Source organism: Python bivittatus, unplaced genomic scaffold (assembly GCF_059951505.1).
Source record: "Python bivittatus isolate LINGU-HERP-01145 unplaced genomic scaffold, Pbiv_v1 ctg000980_np1212, whole genome shotgun sequence".
NCBI classification, from domain to species: domain Eukaryota; kingdom Metazoa; phylum Chordata; class Lepidosauria; order Squamata; family Pythonidae; genus Python; species Python bivittatus.
Window position 1 is genome coordinate 62,175,870 of NW_028277125.1, and position 18,682 is coordinate 62,194,551.

The 18,682-nt window shown below is 37.8% G+C and overlaps 1 protein-coding gene across 1 annotated transcript; it reads left to right on the forward strand.

The window, feature by feature from the left end:
- The first annotated feature begins 4,574 nt into the window (after positions 1–4,574).
- NPS (neuropeptide S) lies at positions 4,575–17,547 on the forward strand. The gene is made up of 3 exons (XM_025165813.2): positions 4,575–5,007; positions 9,161–9,242; positions 16,252–17,547. Exons 1-3 carry the CDS (start codon positions 4,970–4,972, stop codon positions 16,462–16,464), a joined length of 333 nt encoding a protein of 110 aa, XP_025021581.1. The 5' UTR covers positions 4,575–4,969; the 3' UTR covers positions 16,465–17,547.
- Positions 17,548–18,682: the final 1,135 nt, after the last annotated feature.

The following is an 18,682-nucleotide window of genomic DNA, read 5'->3' on the forward strand; positions in this document are numbered from 1 at the left end:
GGAATTTTGTAAACAAAACAAGATTTGTTCAAATCAGGTAAAAACTTTACTAGATATCAGTTTGAATTTTGGGATTATTTGCAACATTCTGAGATTGGGATTTTCGGCTCTGGTTATACCTTCTTAGAAAATAAATTCTTGTTATCTATCAGATGAGCTAAACATGGACTTGGTTGCTCCTTCAGAAATCTATCTTTTGTTGGCTTGTTTATTTTTGTTGAAGGTGCAAGAGATGTGTTAATGAATGCTTTTGTTAGATGTTTAGGTGTTAGTCATTTTGTTAATCCAGCAATTGATATAATTGGCAATTTCTACCCAGAGACAGAAGAAGGCAGAACTGACAGATATTGTCAGAATTATGCAAAGGAACTTGCACTTTTTCTTCCCACGCTCTTCCTGTATATTTGAATTATAATGGGATAGAGAAATAGAGATAAAAAAGTACATAGTCACATATTAAGGATTGCATTTTATAAATAGAAAATGGTGGCTATGACACAGCAAGCAATATTTTTGCATCTGCTTAAGACTGAATCCAAAAATATAACTGTAAAGATAATTTATCTTCTATTTCTGTCATTTTTTGGAGCAGATGCTTTGGTTAAAACTATCACGATGTGTGACAAGGAAGACAGGCAGAACCCTACTGTATTCCCTTTATTATAATAGATTTGGAATTTATTATTTTTCATGCTAATTTTTAACAATGTAATGTATCACTGGAGTCAACACCACCACTGCGTCTTCTAGAGTACGACATTCCTAAACATGACAAGATCTCACTGGGCCAGAAGTAGAGGCCGAAGCATCATAAATAAATGCTTAGATACTAGTGATAGACATGGATAGGGAGGGAGAATACAGAGCCAGAAAGAAATTCAGGAGCAAGAAATACTAAATTCGGTCTCTTGGTTTGCCAGATTGCAACCCAGAGATTGCATATATCACTTTAATAAACCTGGAAGTGTGAAAGAGAACGTAGTCACAAAAATCATCTTGCTTCAAGACTCTGCATGATTTACAGAATATTTGATTATTAAATTGGGATTTTGATGACATAGTGTTTGCTGTCCTTTTTCTTCCTGTTGTAGAAGTCATATATAATTGCTAAACAAATAATATATAACCTTAGGAAGTGAGGGCATTGGTTTGCTATTTCCCATGTTCCCATTATAGCATTCTTGACTTTCTACTCCTAATAGTGAGTTTGGTAAGTATGAACTTTCTTCTGTTTCTTGAATTATATTACTCTGTTGTCTTTGTATCTTACTGATATTTCCCATTATCATCGTCAGAATCAGAATTGTGACCTTTCAGTGATAGTTTCTTTTCCATTTTGTACCTTGCCATGGTTACCAAATCTCAATAATTGTGTTTCTTCTAACTTTCCAGCAGCAAATTCCAGAAAACAAGTAGGTAACTTCTACTCGGTATTTACTTCAGTACAGGAAAACAAAGAGCACAGTGATCTTTTTATCAAGGTACCTACGTTTTCCAATATAAGGAGACGAAACATTGCTTGTTTCTCACTTTCATCCACTGGTGACAAAATTGTTTTGGTTTATTGATTTCTTGGGCATGAATTTAATGCACTGCCTAGCTAGTGAAAGGAAAGGCATATTGCTTTGATGGGTATTTATCGTTGCTGCTGTTGTTGAGCTGTTAGTGATAGTAACAGCTTTTGCTTCAAAAAGCTGTTTTCAGGAAGAAAGTTAGACACAAATTTCAGTTCCAGAACTGTATGGTTGGAAATGCCAGCTGAGTTGCAAAAGTGCTACAATGCTGTTGAGAATAAAAATGGTTTTTTAAAAAGCAAATTAAAATCTACCAGAATATTATTTTGTTCATTTCCATTGAGATTCACAAAAAAACTGCACCCAGGGCAAAATCTTAGCTGACTCATTTCTTTCCATTTCAGAGACTATTGTCATGTTTCCCCTGCCCTGGATAACTCCTCTTACAAGGAGAGAGAAAGCTGATTAAAGAATATGGCAAGTCTGAATCAATACTGACAGAGCCTAACATAAGAATATGCGTAACCATTTCAACTCCTCCAACTCCATGAAATATTGATGCCATCACATTGAAAGCCAAAGGGCAGAGAGAGAGAGGGAGGTGCCAGATTGCTTGGAACAGGGCCTTTGGCATAATGATCTACTTGTGCGTAACAGCCTACTCAGGAGTATGGTTTACTCTCAAATAAAATATTTCTGCAAACACCTTTGATCAGCCTCAGCTAGGCTCGAATGAAGGGCAAGAGCTTCCTCAGTACAAACTCGCCAGCCAGACATTAGAATGATGTGATAGTCTGATGTTGCACTGAAGCCACATAACTTCTAATTACTGGGTGAACTCTTGGTAGTTGTTCAGTCAATAAATCACATATAGAAAATTCTGTGAAAACTACAGTTTTAGTAAAGCAACTAAGAAAATATTCTTTTAGATCAAGTGCACAGAAAAATAGAATATAGCCTCCACAGTATCCTTTTCTTTTATACAGTATAATGACTGGAATGAAGATTTCCATATGCTTGTTTTGAAGACAACAATGGGGCAATGGAGAATACCATAATATGCAGTTGAGGTGACTTGCTGTTAAGGCTTCTCTCTGCTCCTTAACTGGCTGTTGTTCTCATGACACTGCTGAGATGTTAATTTTGTGACCAGCAATTATAAGCAAATATCTTTGGAAGGCAATTAGCTTAAACTACTTCAGTGGAACAACTTCTTCCCACTTTTAGTATCAGAAGATTAGACATTCTTTCTTCTAGATAACGTTAAAAACACCATCTGTTTTTTATCCATGAATAAGGTGTAATAAAATCAGTGTAGTTAAAATAGGTGCACAGAATAAAAAAGGCTGCTTTACAGTAAAGCCAAAAAATGAAAGAGCCATTGAGAAAATACAACAATTCCAATAAGTTTAGTATAGGCTTCCCCAATCTGGGATATTTTCAGGTGTGTTGGACAAAGACCAAGCAGGCTGAGAATTATTAGATTTGAAAACTAAAATATCTGTAGGACAGTAGTAAGTGAACATATACCATTTTCTCCTCTCTCTGCCCTTCTCCAGGATTGTCCCTTTCTGCAGTATTTTCTTCCCTCCCACCCCCTAAAAACTGGTGAAATTACTGCACCGGTTCTTCAGTAAAGCTATAGCTCACTTGCGAGTGTCCTCCGTGTCTTCTACTAGGCAACGTGAAATATTACATGATAAAAGGTAGCACATATACATATTTTAATACCAATAAATAAATGGCTAAGAACTAACCAAACCCTGAGTGTAGTATGTGAAATGGTTGCCCAAGGCTTCTTAACAGTTGGCCTGTTAAGAAAAGAGAAGATAGACAGTAAACTGGGTCATACATTCACCTGCTTAATCAAACCAGAAAACACAATTCAGGTAAGTATATAACAAGCAGGGGAAAACTGAAAAGTGATTGTGCCTGACCTATCAAGAACACTTTCTGCATAGCCAGGAGATTTTTGACAGCAGAGAGCTGTGTTAGGAAGACTGTGCTGTCTCTTTCATAAATCTATAGCTCCTCGCATAGGACTTTTGGAGGACAGGATTATATGTATAAAGGAGTCCTAAATGCTTTACAAATGGGGTCTCCCTATCCCCCAAGCTAAAACATAGAATCGCAAAGAAATGCAGGACTGGGACATTGCTTGTTATTGTTCCATTAACTCCTTGTTGGCTAAGGCTGCCTCCTCCCTTTTACTGGAAGGATTTCAGTCTTGATTTGCATGAAAATGGAGCTCAGTAAATGCAGAGCCAATTAAAACTGAGCCTCAACTTTATCAAAGGAGACTCAAACCGGTACAACTTTCCATTGTACCAGAATCATCCAGTTAATCCACTTATCTCATAGGGATGAACTTGGTGTACCTGTTGCAGCTTTCAGTTCCATTCAAATGATGGGATTTTCTCACTCAGTATGGCTAAAATGCTTGAATATGTAAATAGACAAAAATCTTCCTGACAGCTTGTATGGCTGAAGCTGCTTGTCAGGCTTTATCAAAACTAAGGTAATAAAAAGTGAAGCCGTTCTTTATTGCCCAGAATGCCATAGAAACAGAAAACGTTCATTGGCCAATCTTCTGAATGCTCACTCAGGTTGAGTGAGACTAAATTCCAGGCAAAAAGGGACTGCAAACGTTAACTTTTAATGTTGTAGCACTTCAGAATGAGGAAGAAGATGAGTTCATGAATCAGGAAATGAACCACAGATGTCATACCCTAAAGGAGAAGAGAATATATATTTCTGCCATTGTATTATTCTTATTTATGCTATGGCTGTTAAAGAAGCCATACTTTATTACAGGACATCTGTGGAGAGACTTGATCTTATAGAAAAAATGGGAAATCATTGTAAATGTATCATATCCATTTATGTATTATGACTAATATTTGGGGGAAATGATCCCAAGCTGATTCTGTTATGAGGAATTGTTTTTGATGAACTCTTTGAAGAGCCTTTTGAGTTTGTGATTATTTATATCACATACTCTCTAATAAATTGCAGTTTAACCTTAGATTCATATTCAGGATGGAGCAGATAGCTGAAATAGGAATAAGTTCCAGTTAAGCCTTCAGTGTGCATATAAAGGCATCTTCTGTGGAGAAATCAGGAGGACTTCTGTTTCTTGTGCTGGTCCATGTCCTGTTTCTCATCTATTTACCACAGAGGGAGATTTCACTCAAAGTGGGAAAAATAACTACAGGATCTCTTCTTTTGACTATTCCCTTCAGTCAGAAGGGGAGAGACAGGGAAGGAGCATGGAAGTCTGCTATTGTGTCTAACTTCTTTATTAGGGATTTATCTTTATATCTTTATATTTATCTAGGCTGCAAAAATCTGGAAACCACCTGGATGGCAGCAGAGAAAAGGGTTTCTGGATCTCTTTGTTGCCATCAAATGCTCACCTGTATTTTTGGCTCCCACTTGGGATAGCCCTATACTTCATGGGGATTGCAGTGGAAATTCTGAGACTTTTCAAAACGTAAGCATGATCCACAAATCTACTATCCCAAAAGTTAACGCTGTAACAATTTGATACTATGGCTACCATATCTGAGCTGTAAAAATCTGGATGACCATTAAATAGCGTCAAAGAGAGAACATTTTCTTATTTGGTTTGTATGACAAGGACAATCGCCTAGCAGGCAAAAGCGTGTGATAGAACAACATTCAATGCTTTTCCTGACTTTCTAAAAACATCCTCCCATTGTTCACAGTGAAAGCACCATTGCAAACTCTTTCAGCATGCAGCAGAAGACTCCAGGGAAAGATCACTCAGTTTTGTACTGAGGGCCTTCTCAGCCAAGGTCACAGCTTTTCCATCACCCTGTAACTCAGAGAAGAAACATCTAGCAGAATCTCCACCTTCTTGCAGATGTCTGAGAGCTCTTCCACATGACCTGATAAATGCAGATTGAAAATGCCTCAGCAACCATTTTTAGAGTACATAAATGGATGATGTCATGTTCAACTTACCTGATCTGCCTAGAAGGCAGCATAAACTTGTCTTCCCCTTGTTTTGGAGTGATGTTTACCATTTTCAGAAGACATTATGGCTTCAGATCTGTCCGAAATGATCATATTGGGGTAAGGTTATGGCGGGCATCCTCACTGTCCCAAGGGCCACTCAAAGCTGCTGAATGCATGTCTCTATTTCTGCTTCCTGAGCACTAATTGTCAGGGCCATTCTACTTTGGCAGCAAGACACTCAGGTTTCTCTCTTGGTGCCATCTCTCCTGCTTCTCTTGCAGGCCATGGGTGGCAGAAGAAGCAAGGAGAGCTGGTTGTGGAGATGCTTCCCTCTCAATGCACCTTCCCCCCTCCTCATGGATTTGGTGCTGCAGTGCAGTGGCAGTGGTATGTTTTACACATGTCTGAAAGCCCTCTGGACAAGGGTCTCCTGAGCACAAGTTCAGCCTCTGAAACACTGCTAGATGTGTATTACAATCAGCTTTTGGAATTTTAGCACTGCAACAATAAAGCTATGGGGGGGGGGGACTTGGATAGCTTTATTGTGGGGATGAAGAGCCAGTTCTACCCACTTCCCTGTTGGAAGGAAGCAGGGGAGGAAATGGTTCTTCAGATGTCACTCTTATGAGGAAGCAACTCTTTTTGGTGCTGAGACAAGAGAGGCAGGAGAAGGGAGGAGAGAAATGTGTGGCTATTTTTTTGCCTGTTCCACAATCCCTGAATGGGATCAGAGGACAGGCAGCAGAAGACCCACTTCCCCTCTTCTTCCCATGCTTTGGTTGCTGTGGCTGGCTGGCATACAGGGAAAGAGAAAAAGGAGGGGAATATCTTCTTTGCTGCCAGTTCTCAATCCCACAGAGTGATCACAGTAAGTCTTCTGCTGCCAGTAACTGGCACCAAAGAGCCATTCCTCACCTCGCCCCTCTCCTCTACCTCTGCTGCAGACAGAACCCCCCTTCTGCCTCCTTGCTGAGGCAGAATAGGATTGGAAGTTCAGGCAGCATACTTAAGCCAGGGTATTTTCTGCTAGTTCCTGTAGCGGATGACAGCACTTTACTGCTATTGTGGAGAAGAACTCTGAAACTATAACATTAGTTTGGGCTCCTTGACAATCCGAGCATGTCCTCCATAGTGTGGATATCTCTATAAGGCTTTAAAATGATGTACATACAACATTCTTCTATTCTAAAAGGGAAGAGGCTGAACTACTCTGAATCATTTGAAATATGTCCTGTTTCCTATTGCTGTCTTGATCTGAGAGTGTATTCCCTGACCTTGTACTGCAAGTCTTAAGTAGCTGTAGAATGGGACAAGGAGAGGACAAATTTAGATCAACTCCAATTTTACACAAATCAGCACCATCTTTCTATCACTGCAATGTGTCTTTCTCAATAATATTTACTCACTGAAACCAGTCAGTTACGTGTGCCATGGAAATATCCAGGCCCTGGAGAATCTTCTTTCTTTCCAGCTGATTGATCTGAAGAGTTTCTGTTTGGGAAGTCTTCCTTCAAACACCTAAGAGGACCCATTAGTTTGGACTATTTTTCCATGTCAGTCTTCAATATGGGCTCTACTTATGCCCATTAGTTAAGCTAAATCAATCAAATGCTAATTTAATTAACTAGACCTAACCCAGGGATAGGTAACTTCTTCGGGCCAAATAACATTTGTGATTTTGAGAATATGTAGTAAATGTACAAGTAGTTCCCAGTTTAAGAATGAGTTCTGTTTCCAAGGTCTGTTCTTAAGTCAAATTTGTATGTAAGCTGGAACAGTATTATTGTATAATACTGTATAAGTAGTGTTTTGTAATTAACTTGAACCATTGGGTATTTAACTCATCATTGTGTATTTAACCCAAATTCTGCTACAATAGGCTCCGTTGTTAACTATGGGTTGTCCGTAAACTGGGCATTCTTAACCCAGGGACTACCTCTATTCACAAAATGGCTGCTAAGTAGACTTGCCTACTTACAGAACAGATTTCATGATGGGCATGGTAAGTCATAAAATGCTCATTTATATTAGAAAGTGAACCAAACATCCAGGATGCAATCTCCCGAAGTGGGACTTCTAGGGCCAAAGACCTTCTCATAAACATGGCGCTAGAAGCTTGTTCTTTGTTTTATAGCATGTTAACATTCTAATTCTTTAAATTATTACTATTTTTTAAGTCAAGAGGGAAAGGTGTCTGGTGAACATCAAGTAAGGTGTCTGGGAGCACATGGTATGGGGTAGCACCATGTTGCCTTCCCCCCTTCGCCTAATATTTCAAATGGTGGCTTGACTTTTAGGAGATAAATACTTTTAAAAAGTCAATATAAAAGTTCCATTATAGAAAGTAACCCCCAAACAGAATTTCAAATGGCAGCCAAAATAGCTTTAATGAAGGTGAGATGTTGTAACTGATGAATATACTGTATATACAGTATTCCTACACTTGTCATTGTAATGGTTGGAGGATTACCTTGGGCTAAGGATTCTGAACTACTCTCAGACCTATCCTTCTAGCCACACCTCCCAAATCCATCTCTTCTCTGTCTACTGTCCCTCCAGAATTTAAGCTGGAAGACATGTCCTATGTTAACATTCTTTGAGTGACAGTTCTAATGCCCAATCCTCACAAAGAGATCTTCCAACATTTCCTCAACTGCTGCCTTACACAAAGCTGCTTTCTCCTTTTGTCAGCTCATTTCATGCCCTATTTAACTACAGAAACAGGACAGGCCTGCTTCATTTCATCTTTGTAGGGATGTCATTATTTTAGGATCACCTCTGTTTTTCAATGATAGATCTTCTAACCTGGATACCTGGGTGGGATTTGCACAATCTGCTAGAATAAACTGTAATTGGCTACTTTGTGTTATGCAAACCCAATCAGTGTAGTTAGCTGATGGTGCTGTGAACCCAGTCTATTGGGTTATTCTAGTTAACCATGATTCACATTTTGTATGAACACTGTCCTAGTATTTGATTATACTGAATCCCATTAACGTTAAAAATTACATATTGGAAATATATAGTGTTTTTCCTATCTAATCATCTGGAATTGTATACAACAAAATGCTGATTATCAAGGAAATAAAACTCTTCTAAAACTGCTTGCTCTGCCCATTAAATGAAATAGCTAGGAGTATTATTTTTCTCTCAAGAGAGATATATATATAACAGATAGAAGTAATTTAACATTTGTGGTGTATGCATGCAAGATATTACAGTTGAACAGATTTTTGACAATTTGTGTCACACAAAGTTACTGGCCAGAGGTGAATGATTTTAAAGGCCTCTTAGTAGCAATGTTGTCAGTTTAATCACTTGGTGGCTCCATGCTGGTCATGAAGATGCGTCCTTGCCATTTTTCCACTTAGCAAGAATAAAGGCCAACCTGTGGCCAATTAGTCACATATAAATGTGATTCAGTGACATGTTTGCTCCTGAACTCTTAGTATAAAATGATTGTTGAGGAAATGACTAGTGATAAAGATAAGGAATGTGCCTGCACAGTTGTGAGTTTCCCTTTACACCTGATATTTTCATAAAACAGAATAAAAGACATGCTCAGGTATATATATCAGACTTCCATCTTTGGATAATTAACATTCTACATAAAGCACTCATTGCCTTCTGAAAAGTACATTAATACAATACATGTTTTCTTACAGTCTCTTCAGGCTATATGCTGTATTAATTATCAGCTTCTCGGCAATGAATATGAACGGATGTTATCCTATTGTCGCATCTATGGTAAGTAAGAAAACTTCCTTGGCTAGTGATACATTGTATTATTACTTTTAAAACCATCATGTCAAACTATTTTGAATACCAGTATTATCAAATACGTTAATCATCAATCGAACTGTCAGATGATCTTTATCTAATTTGTAATACATGTTTACATATTCCTTGCTCTATTAAGCATTTTTCTTTGCATTGCTATAAAAATTGTAACAATCTTGCACTTATTGATTGCTGTGAATTTAGACTACAGTCACTTTATCTGAAGTATGCTGCTCTAGTGACTGAAGCATGAAACTGGGAATTAAGATATTCAGTACTATAAACTTGATTTGCTACAGATTCTTCTTACTTTTTCAGTACATCTAGCTTTGCGAACCTACATAAATTTAAGTCAATTCTGTTTCAGCAAGGCTTCCTCACATATTGGTAAGTGTAAGTTTGGAGCATACATTTCATTATATGCTGAAAATCGGTACTCTGTAACTGAAACCTGCCAGCTATACTGTTGTCAATCTGAAGCAAGTAGGAAGGCTTTGATGCCAAATAAATCTATGAATTTTAAACAAGTGAAAGCAAGTGAATGTAATGTTTATATTTTCTGAAAGTCATGACTGTATATAATAGTTATTTGAATCCATCTGGGAAAGAACTAAGAATGCTATGCCAACTATTGTTGAAAGTTTAAGCCAACAGATGCAGACACATAAGATTTGCAAACAATATCCAATATTATGCTGGGTTACCAGTATCATTTTACCATTTATATTGGCACCAACTTAATTTTACATAGTACTGGTAGTCCTTGACTTACAACCATTTGTTTAGTGACCATTCGAAGTTATAATGGCACTGAAAAAAGTGACTTACAACCAGTCCTTGCACTTATGACCATTGCAGTGTCCCTGCGGTCACATGATCAAAATTTGGGTGCTTGGCAAATGTGTTTATGACAGTTGCAGCATCCCAGGGTCACGTGATCACCATTTGCAACCTTCCCAGCCGACTTTCAACAAGCAAGTCAATAGGGAACGGCATGATTCACTTAACAACCACATTGATTTGCTTAGCAACTGCCACAAAAAATGTCATAAATTGGTTGCAGTCATATGATGCCTCACTTAACGATTGCACCACTTAACAATGAATTTTCCTGTCCCTATTGCAGTTGTACGTCAAGGACTACCTGTATTTCCTTCTTGAAAACTACTCATCATACACTCAATATGTGTAGATAGCCATTCCTTTTTTGTAGTAATCTTTTCTGCAGCCCAACTAATTAGAACATTTCAACATTTCTATAGGTAATAGGAATAGAATAGAATTAGGTAATTCTACCTAATTATTTAATTTTATAGTTTAATTTTATAGTTTTAATTGCCTTTTATGTTCCAAAATAGGTTCTAACAGATTTGATGAGTTACATAACAACAACAACAACAATTATAATGTAAAGTATCCAGGAATTGACACTCAAACGGTCATGGTTATACATGGATTTGGGGAAATAGTGTATCCATACCTGTGAATCAAGTATTATTCTCAGAGTTTTGCAGTTTCTATTTTATATTTTTACATGCACAGACGCACACACACATGCATATACACAAAATCTATCAAGTGAGTAATAATGAGAAAGTTAACTCCTGAGTAAGGGTTGAAATCTAACGCTCCTAAGATCAGTAGAATGGCTAAATACAAAGGCTCACAACCAAAGATTTCCAGCTGTTTTCAGAATTTAAGGAATCCCAAAATGAGATGAGGAGGTTGGTGAAAAGTTTATTCGATAGAAAGAAGACACAATTGTTTGTTTGTTTTAATATTTTGTTCTCTATCTCTTATTTTCTATCTTTGTTCTTGTTTGTTTAGTATATTTTGTTACATTAAAAATTTCTAATAAAAAAACAGAGAATTTAAAGAATCCTCCCTGCCCAGAGTGACTCAGGTGACATATAAATTTAAACAATAACAACAATAACAACAATAATAATAATAATTTAGATATAATCCATTATGATAGTTGTACTGGTAAAAACGTTTCCTCCTTCATTCCATATCACATTTTTTATTAGTGTTCTGCCTTTGTTTCCTTCCGTTGCTAATAGTAATTCCATAGATGATTTCCTTGATGGAATAGCATGGAGGGAAAGACTATTGTGGAACCCCTACACCCTTTAAATCCGATATGGTTGTGCTGATCCAAATTATGCCATTTGTACCAGCTTTTAGAAGAAGACATGGGATGTTCCAATCACTATCTCTGCACCATATGCAGTTTTATCTCACATTTCCTGGAACTTGCTGACAAGGGAATGTGTCGATCCTTTCTTCATGATGCAGCCTTTCTTTCAGTAGGTGACCCTAATATATTCCCAGGGGCATCTGTGGGACAGTCAAAAAAGTCAAGATGGTAGCTGCAACTGTATGATCAAAACCTTGTCCCTTTTTTGCATGTGTTGCCACAAGGTATATTTAAATGTGATTTTAAAAGGAAGATTGGAGGTCATGTGCATGAATGTTTCAATATAGTTGCTATTTAGCACAACTCAAATATTATAACAGGTTTTCATGTTTAATGTAGCTGGTAAGGAACAGAGCAACAGTGAGACCGTATCTCTAGAAATTTATTTATTAGGTCTAGTCCTCATGCAGTAGAGTTTATTTGTGTTTCTTTGGATATAGAGTGAAATGAAGTAATTATCCTTGAATGAAAAGAAATCATCACCAAAAAGCAGAAATATGATCATAAATACTTTGGAACTTTCAATTAGAATATACAGTAGTTTTATGATAATTAAGTTCTGCTTGTTTCTTCATTTCCCATTACTATAAAATTTAATCTGGAGTTCTTTGCTTTCTCCCAGGCATGTATACTACTACAGCAAAATAGTTTCTTGAGGGAGGTCGATCGCTCATTTTATACAGAATCTAATTACACATGCAATGATGATAGAGTTTTGCATTGCTGCTTTCTGCTATATATTTTCATCCTTTGAGATGAGCTCACGTTTAAGACATGGCATCATGGAAAAGAAGGCTCATAACTCAAAAATTACAGAAAATGGTTTGTATGTAAAAGTTCCAGTTTCAATCCTTGACATCTCCCAGAGCAGTGTTTCTCAACCTTGGCAACTTGAAGATGTGTGGACTTCAACTCCCAGAATTCCCCAGCTGGCATGGCTGGCTGGGAAATTCTGGGAGTTGAAGTCTTCAGCTTCAACCTTTCCCTAAAGGTACAGGGAAAGGCCCCTTTATCTGTAGGCTAAGCTAGAAGTCATGTTAACTGCTACTTCCATACGCATGTTGGAAAAAGGTCAATGGCATATTGACATGTGTATGAAAAAGAATCAGGATCAGGATCACAGCAAATAGTGCTCCTGTAAAACTAAGCTTTAAGAGTAAAATATAAGACAATTACCCAAATAGCAATGGCATATAAGAGATACAAAGAGTTGTCCCACTAAAATGAATGAATGAATGAATGAATGAATGAATGAATGCATAGGCAAAAGGAGAATATAGTGCAGTCTCCCATTTTCTCTCTTGAAACTAGAACTACCATATCACGCCTACAAAAATGTAGACGATCCCTCCATTGGAGGAAAGAGAGACAGCAAATGTTAGTGATTTGCTGCCGTTTGGTGGTGTTTTGCAGCCCAGGAATGGTGGCTGCTGGCTCTACTCTAAACAATAAAGAAATTACTTCATAAAGGAAGAAACAAGCAATTAGTTGGAGACAATTTCCTTATGCAATATCTAGCTGACAGACTAGTAATAAAATAGAAAACAGTGTCTAGACACATAGAAAGGACGATGCTCAAATGTTACACCAAGCTAGAGCATTTAGCCACAAAAGTATTTTTCTTCAGAATTCAAAATAGGACATTTAGAAAATAAAATGAAGGGGAAACGCCTGCTGAACATCTAGTCTGCCTATGTATTTATGCTGATTTCATGAAGCTATCTTAAAATCTAATGACTAGGATGAAAGGTTGCATGCTCCCAACTGACTTGGGTTTGTGATGGATTTCATCTTCCCACGTGGGGAATCTCTGATGAACATGCATACTCAGAAGTCGCTCATTTCCAGAATGACAGAATTTCCTTTGGGCTAATCATGGGGAAATCGTTTTAAAAATGGGTCTTCCAAGAATTATTTTGAGATAGACCATATCTCAACATAATTTGTTGTACTGAAAAGAACTCCTCATCTGGGAAATTTATTTATTTATATATTTAATTCAATTTGGGCAGCTCATAATACGCCAGACAATATCAAAGCAATAGAATAAGAAACGGTAAACACAAAACCAAACTAGAACAGAAGAGAAAGAAAAAAGAACAAGCAAACTCAGCAGATCCCCCCAAATAATCCACCATCTCACATTCAGCAAAGGGGGCTCCAGCCAGCCTAGCCTGAGGCCTGGGAGAGCAACCAGAATGCCAACGGGGCAGGCATTTCCTGGGTCTTGATAGATGACATTTTTTAACTGAAGGAACCTAGAATGTGCCAACTCTGTCAGCTCAAACCGACCAGGCAGACACCATGGGAGATAAGTGGTCCCTCAAATAACCAGGCCGTATGACATGTAGGGCTTTATAGGTCATAGCCAGTACCTTGAATGGCACCCAAAAGCAAACTGGCAAGCAGTGTGGCTTGTGGAGCAGAGTTGGCACATGGTCATACCAAGGCATTCTCATCACTGTGTATACTGCTGCATTCTGGACCAATTGAAGCTTCTGGATGGTCTTCATGGGCAGCCCCATGCTGAGGACATTGCAATAGTCGAGCCCTGAGATTATTAGGGCATGAGTGACTGTTTAAGGTTAACTCCAATTTATTTTAAAAAATTGAGAACTGAAATGGAAATAAAAGAAATTTAGAAATGTAAAAGAAATTTTATATTTTAATTAATAAAGTGTATTGACCATTCACATGAATCCACTAATACAACTATTGGATGACAGTTAAACTTTACTTAAAAGTCTTCTGTCTGTTTGGAAAAGTTATCATCTTTTTTTTTTTTTTTTGCCAGCATATGAATTCATGATCAAACAATTTTCTTTCCAGATCTCCTTGTGAAAATAAGAAGCATTAAATGCATTTATGATCTTGTTCTTCCCATATGCTCCTGTACTTTTAAACAATGTGACTGTAAATTACTTATAAACCTGTCTCTGCAGAGATCCAGAATTATTTGCATTACCTATCTTCTGCCTATTATGAATCATTGAAAGCAAAGTAAGGTGTTTGACCAAAATGCCTCAGGAATGGAGCACCCATGAATACACTATTGGCATGAGGCGTTAGATTTTAATTCATAACTTCAGAGCTATCGTCATTGCTACATTCTAATCACCAATCGTGATGAGTACAACTCTCCCAGTTGCTTGCACAGCACTGAAAGTGCTTGGGTGGCCATGTGTCCTGTTTTACAGAGGATATTCCTTTCCTTAGTCTCCTGTTTGAGAGGTTGCCTGGTCCAGCATCTATTTAAACATAAAGAATTATAAGAAGCGGAAACAGGGGTGTTGGAATTGTCTTTCAGGCGCACTTGGGCAACAGGCTGAGCAGACCCAGATTTACCTGATCTTGATCTTCCTCACGATGAAATATGTTGAATTTCTAACTAAAAGATAGATGCCAATTGACAAAGATTTTCTGTGCGTAAGAAGTTGTCATAGACAACCAGAGGCTCCTCAGAATGGTGGTGACAAAAGCAGTCTTGCACTATTGTAATGCAAGAGTCCCCCATTGGGGGGAGATGGGCGGGGGAGAAATTTAATAAATAAATAAATAAATAAAATAAATAAAGCTCTGTTCTTTTTATATACAGTACATGTTGTGATATCGCATGCGTGTACAAAAGTAACAGAGCTTGCCTCACCGCAGTGGTGCCACACTGCTTTTGTCCAAATTTTGACCAAAGTGTTGGCTGTTCTGTATGCAAACTATATCTTCTCTTTCATCTGTTTTTCCTGTGGGGAAGGAACTGTGTGTATATCAATCTGTTTGTACAATAAATGTTTCAGGGTTGCACTGGAAATATTCTGGCCAGTGTCAGCATTTCTTGGGCAACTCTGTACAAACGATCTGTTTCCTGGATCCCCATTAAACATTCCATTTTCTTCCTTCTTGCTTGCTCTACATTCTCAGTAGTCCCCACTGTAATTAAACCCAATCCCCAATGCTGTGCAGCATTTGTCTTGAGGAAATTAAAAGGGTGGTACGCTCACTTGCCTCTTGCTGCTCACGGCTCCCAGGGGTTTCAGACTCTGAAGAAGAGGCACAAGAGATGGCTGTTTGCCTGGGTCTCCCTGAAATCAAAATCAAAAGCCAACCCTCCCAGGAAGAAGAATTGCTTCTTAGTGTCTCTTAGCTTTTTGCTTTCCAAGGAAAAGTCCAACTATGGCAACTGGACATGAAGACAATGATTGCTTCTCCTTCAATACTCCTGGGCCTCAAAAGAAATAATGAAACTGTTAGGCAGTTGTATGTGTATGAGAAAGAGTGTAAGTTTCTAGTTTGGAATCATCTAGTTTGGAAGTTGTACAGCAAGTACACAAATAATAGATGTATCCTGAGCTTTCTGAAATCCCAAAAACGGAGTGGGAGAAGCCTCACAAAAAGTACCCATTCTGTATTCACAAGTTGTAGCTATAAGAAGCTGTTCTTCTTGGCAAGAAGGAGATTATTGCAAGATTATTAGTCACGTTCCCCACCCTCACCCCCCAAATATTTTCCAGGAAAGCCAAACAACAGAGTATCATTTGCTGACAAAGAAAATGGTTTGCCTTTTAGGACAACATCTGCCATATAGGTAGTCTTTCCAGAAAAACCGTGCTAGCGTGGACAGACCTTAAAACCCAACATGCAGTACCCCTACTCTAGCAGTAATACAAATTCATCCACACCCTTTTCAGCAAAATAGGGTTATATGTGCCTATGCATATGGGTATGGCAGTCCTACACATATAAATTGGTAACTTATTTTCTCATCTATTTTTTAATCTTTAGAGGAATAATCCCCTTTATATGAATTGCCAGCTGCCTGGGAAATCTGATTGCCTCCTGCTGCTGCTGCTGAATGGCTACCTAGCCAAGATGGATGGGTCTGAAGAACTAGCATTGTTCAAGTCCTTTCTGGAGAAGTCTGATATTAAAAGATCCTTTCGAAATGGGGTCGGATCAGGAATTAAAAAAACATCCTTTCGTAGAGCCAAGTCATAAACAAGTGCCTAAAGAAATACTCACAAAGCAGAGTCTATAAAGTTAAACTGGATGTGCTTAAAATTGTTTGTAGTGCATGAATGAATCCAATAAAACAAATGTATCAGTTTGTTCATAATGAAAGCAGATGTTTACTTGAAATGGTGCAAGCCAAACAAAGTAAATGTGGTCATTCAAAATAGGCATTTCTTTCTAAGTTAGAATATCATACCATTTTGCATTTATATAAAAGTGGTTTTCAGCTTAATTCCACCTGTTACAGATTTTAACTTTACTTCCAAATTGAGGCCTTCGGGATCTCAACATGAGATAAACTCTATTTGATCCTTTAATTTCATTCCTACAACAACAGTCCTGTGAAGTTGGTTGTACTGAGAAATACTGCAGGGACTTACAGTGAACTTTTATGAGTGCCAGGCTGGACATGGACTTCCCCACTTCTACTCCAACCCCCTAGATGCTCTCAAATAAATGGAGCTATATGGGACAGAAAATACAAAGCGAAGGAAGTGGGTTTCAGAAAACGAGGTTTTCTATAGTAACATGGAATAAGGTGTTTTTGGACCATTCAGTCAGAGCACTGATCCACGTAGTATATGGGCCCTCAAAAGTATTTCATGCAACTTATGAATTTTAACAAATAAGCTTTGTTTTTTATTTACAAACTTATGACTGTGCCAGAATAGAAATCATTCTATTTTTCTCTTTAGGTCTTTTAAATTTTTTTTGCAGTATAAAAATAGACCTGGTTAGCTGTAAAGTCTATAAACATTGTAGATTTTGTCAACAAGAAAAGGTCATCTGCTGAAATACATTATTTGTGTGACTTTTACCTTGTGGCCATTTCTTCAGAGAAGTGATATAACAAACTCAGCATGCTTGCATAAAGATGTTATGAAGGTATTTATTTGATGTGGCACATTTTGATGCAAAGAAAATCAGTATATGGAATAATTACAAGACTTATTTTAAGTGTCAAAAAAAAAAGGAAATTTCATTGGTAAAAACATGTGTAAACTGAAGAATAACATCCATTAGTTTGAAATACAGTAAAAGAATCAGTATAATCAATCAGTGTTTTATATGAATAAAGAATGTGTACATGTTTCTGGACATTTTTGTTTTTTATTTTGTTTTGTTTTGTTTTTTTGTGCCAAAACAAAGAGCACCAAAGTTTGTAGATTTCTCTTGTACTTGGAATCAATATGGCAGAACAATTTCTGTAGAGTATTTTGACTAGCAATGCCTCTGGTGCTTTATGCTAAACTAGAAATATATACAAAATATGTACAAAAGCACTGTTGTTTTCTAATTAGGGTCTTTCAGGGTTTGGACAACTAGTGATCTGATAGATCTGTCCACTGGTAGCTTATATCTGCGCCTTCCTCAGCTGGTTCAAATGTGTTGGAAGAAAAATCACGCTGGCTGCCTGAGATTAGCGTTTGTCTCTTCAAGAGATATATTATAATTTATGGATTCATATTCACCATCACAAAGAGCTGTTTTTACCATCCTGGGGCAATGGAATTGTTTTCTGCCTTTATTTAGCCATATTGAGCTAGAATTGGGGTTCCAAAGGTCAGGTTAACTGTATTTGCCAGTAATGCCCCTTTCTGATGTGTGTGAAAGTGAGTTAGGCAAATAGGTCTGAGGCATGTGTGTGAGAGATTGATTTGAAGTTATTAGCTTAACGGTCAGCCTAAGAATAAACAAATAAAGCCCCTGGCCAAGGCAACATGTAGCCAAGACCTGTTAAAGCCCGTAAATAGGAGATTGCTGATCTTTCCCCAACTTCTTTTAACATCAGAACACAACTGTTCCATCTAGATGAGTTCTTTTTGAGCGGCAGCTTTCCCAAACATTCCCTTCTTCTGTGAGTTTGGGAGCACAGACTGAGGGATATTAGCAGACTGCTTTCCTTGCTTCCCATTCACACCATGACTGAGTTCATGTTGGCAGTCAGTGATATTTTGCTGCCATTTGAAATCTGTGTTGTAGTTCTTTTATAGAGTAGCTCTAGGAAAGCCATATCTCTTCCAAAGGCATCAGGCAGTCCTGCTCATTTCATAGAAAACATAAACTGTTCCATTTGGGTTATATTCTACAACTTCATGCTGGGCATGACCAGAACTTGGCAGGTCATGAATATGGCATCCAACCTAGGGCATCTCTGCACTGCCAAGTTGCCTCGTTGTGAGCATGGGCCACCCACAGGTTC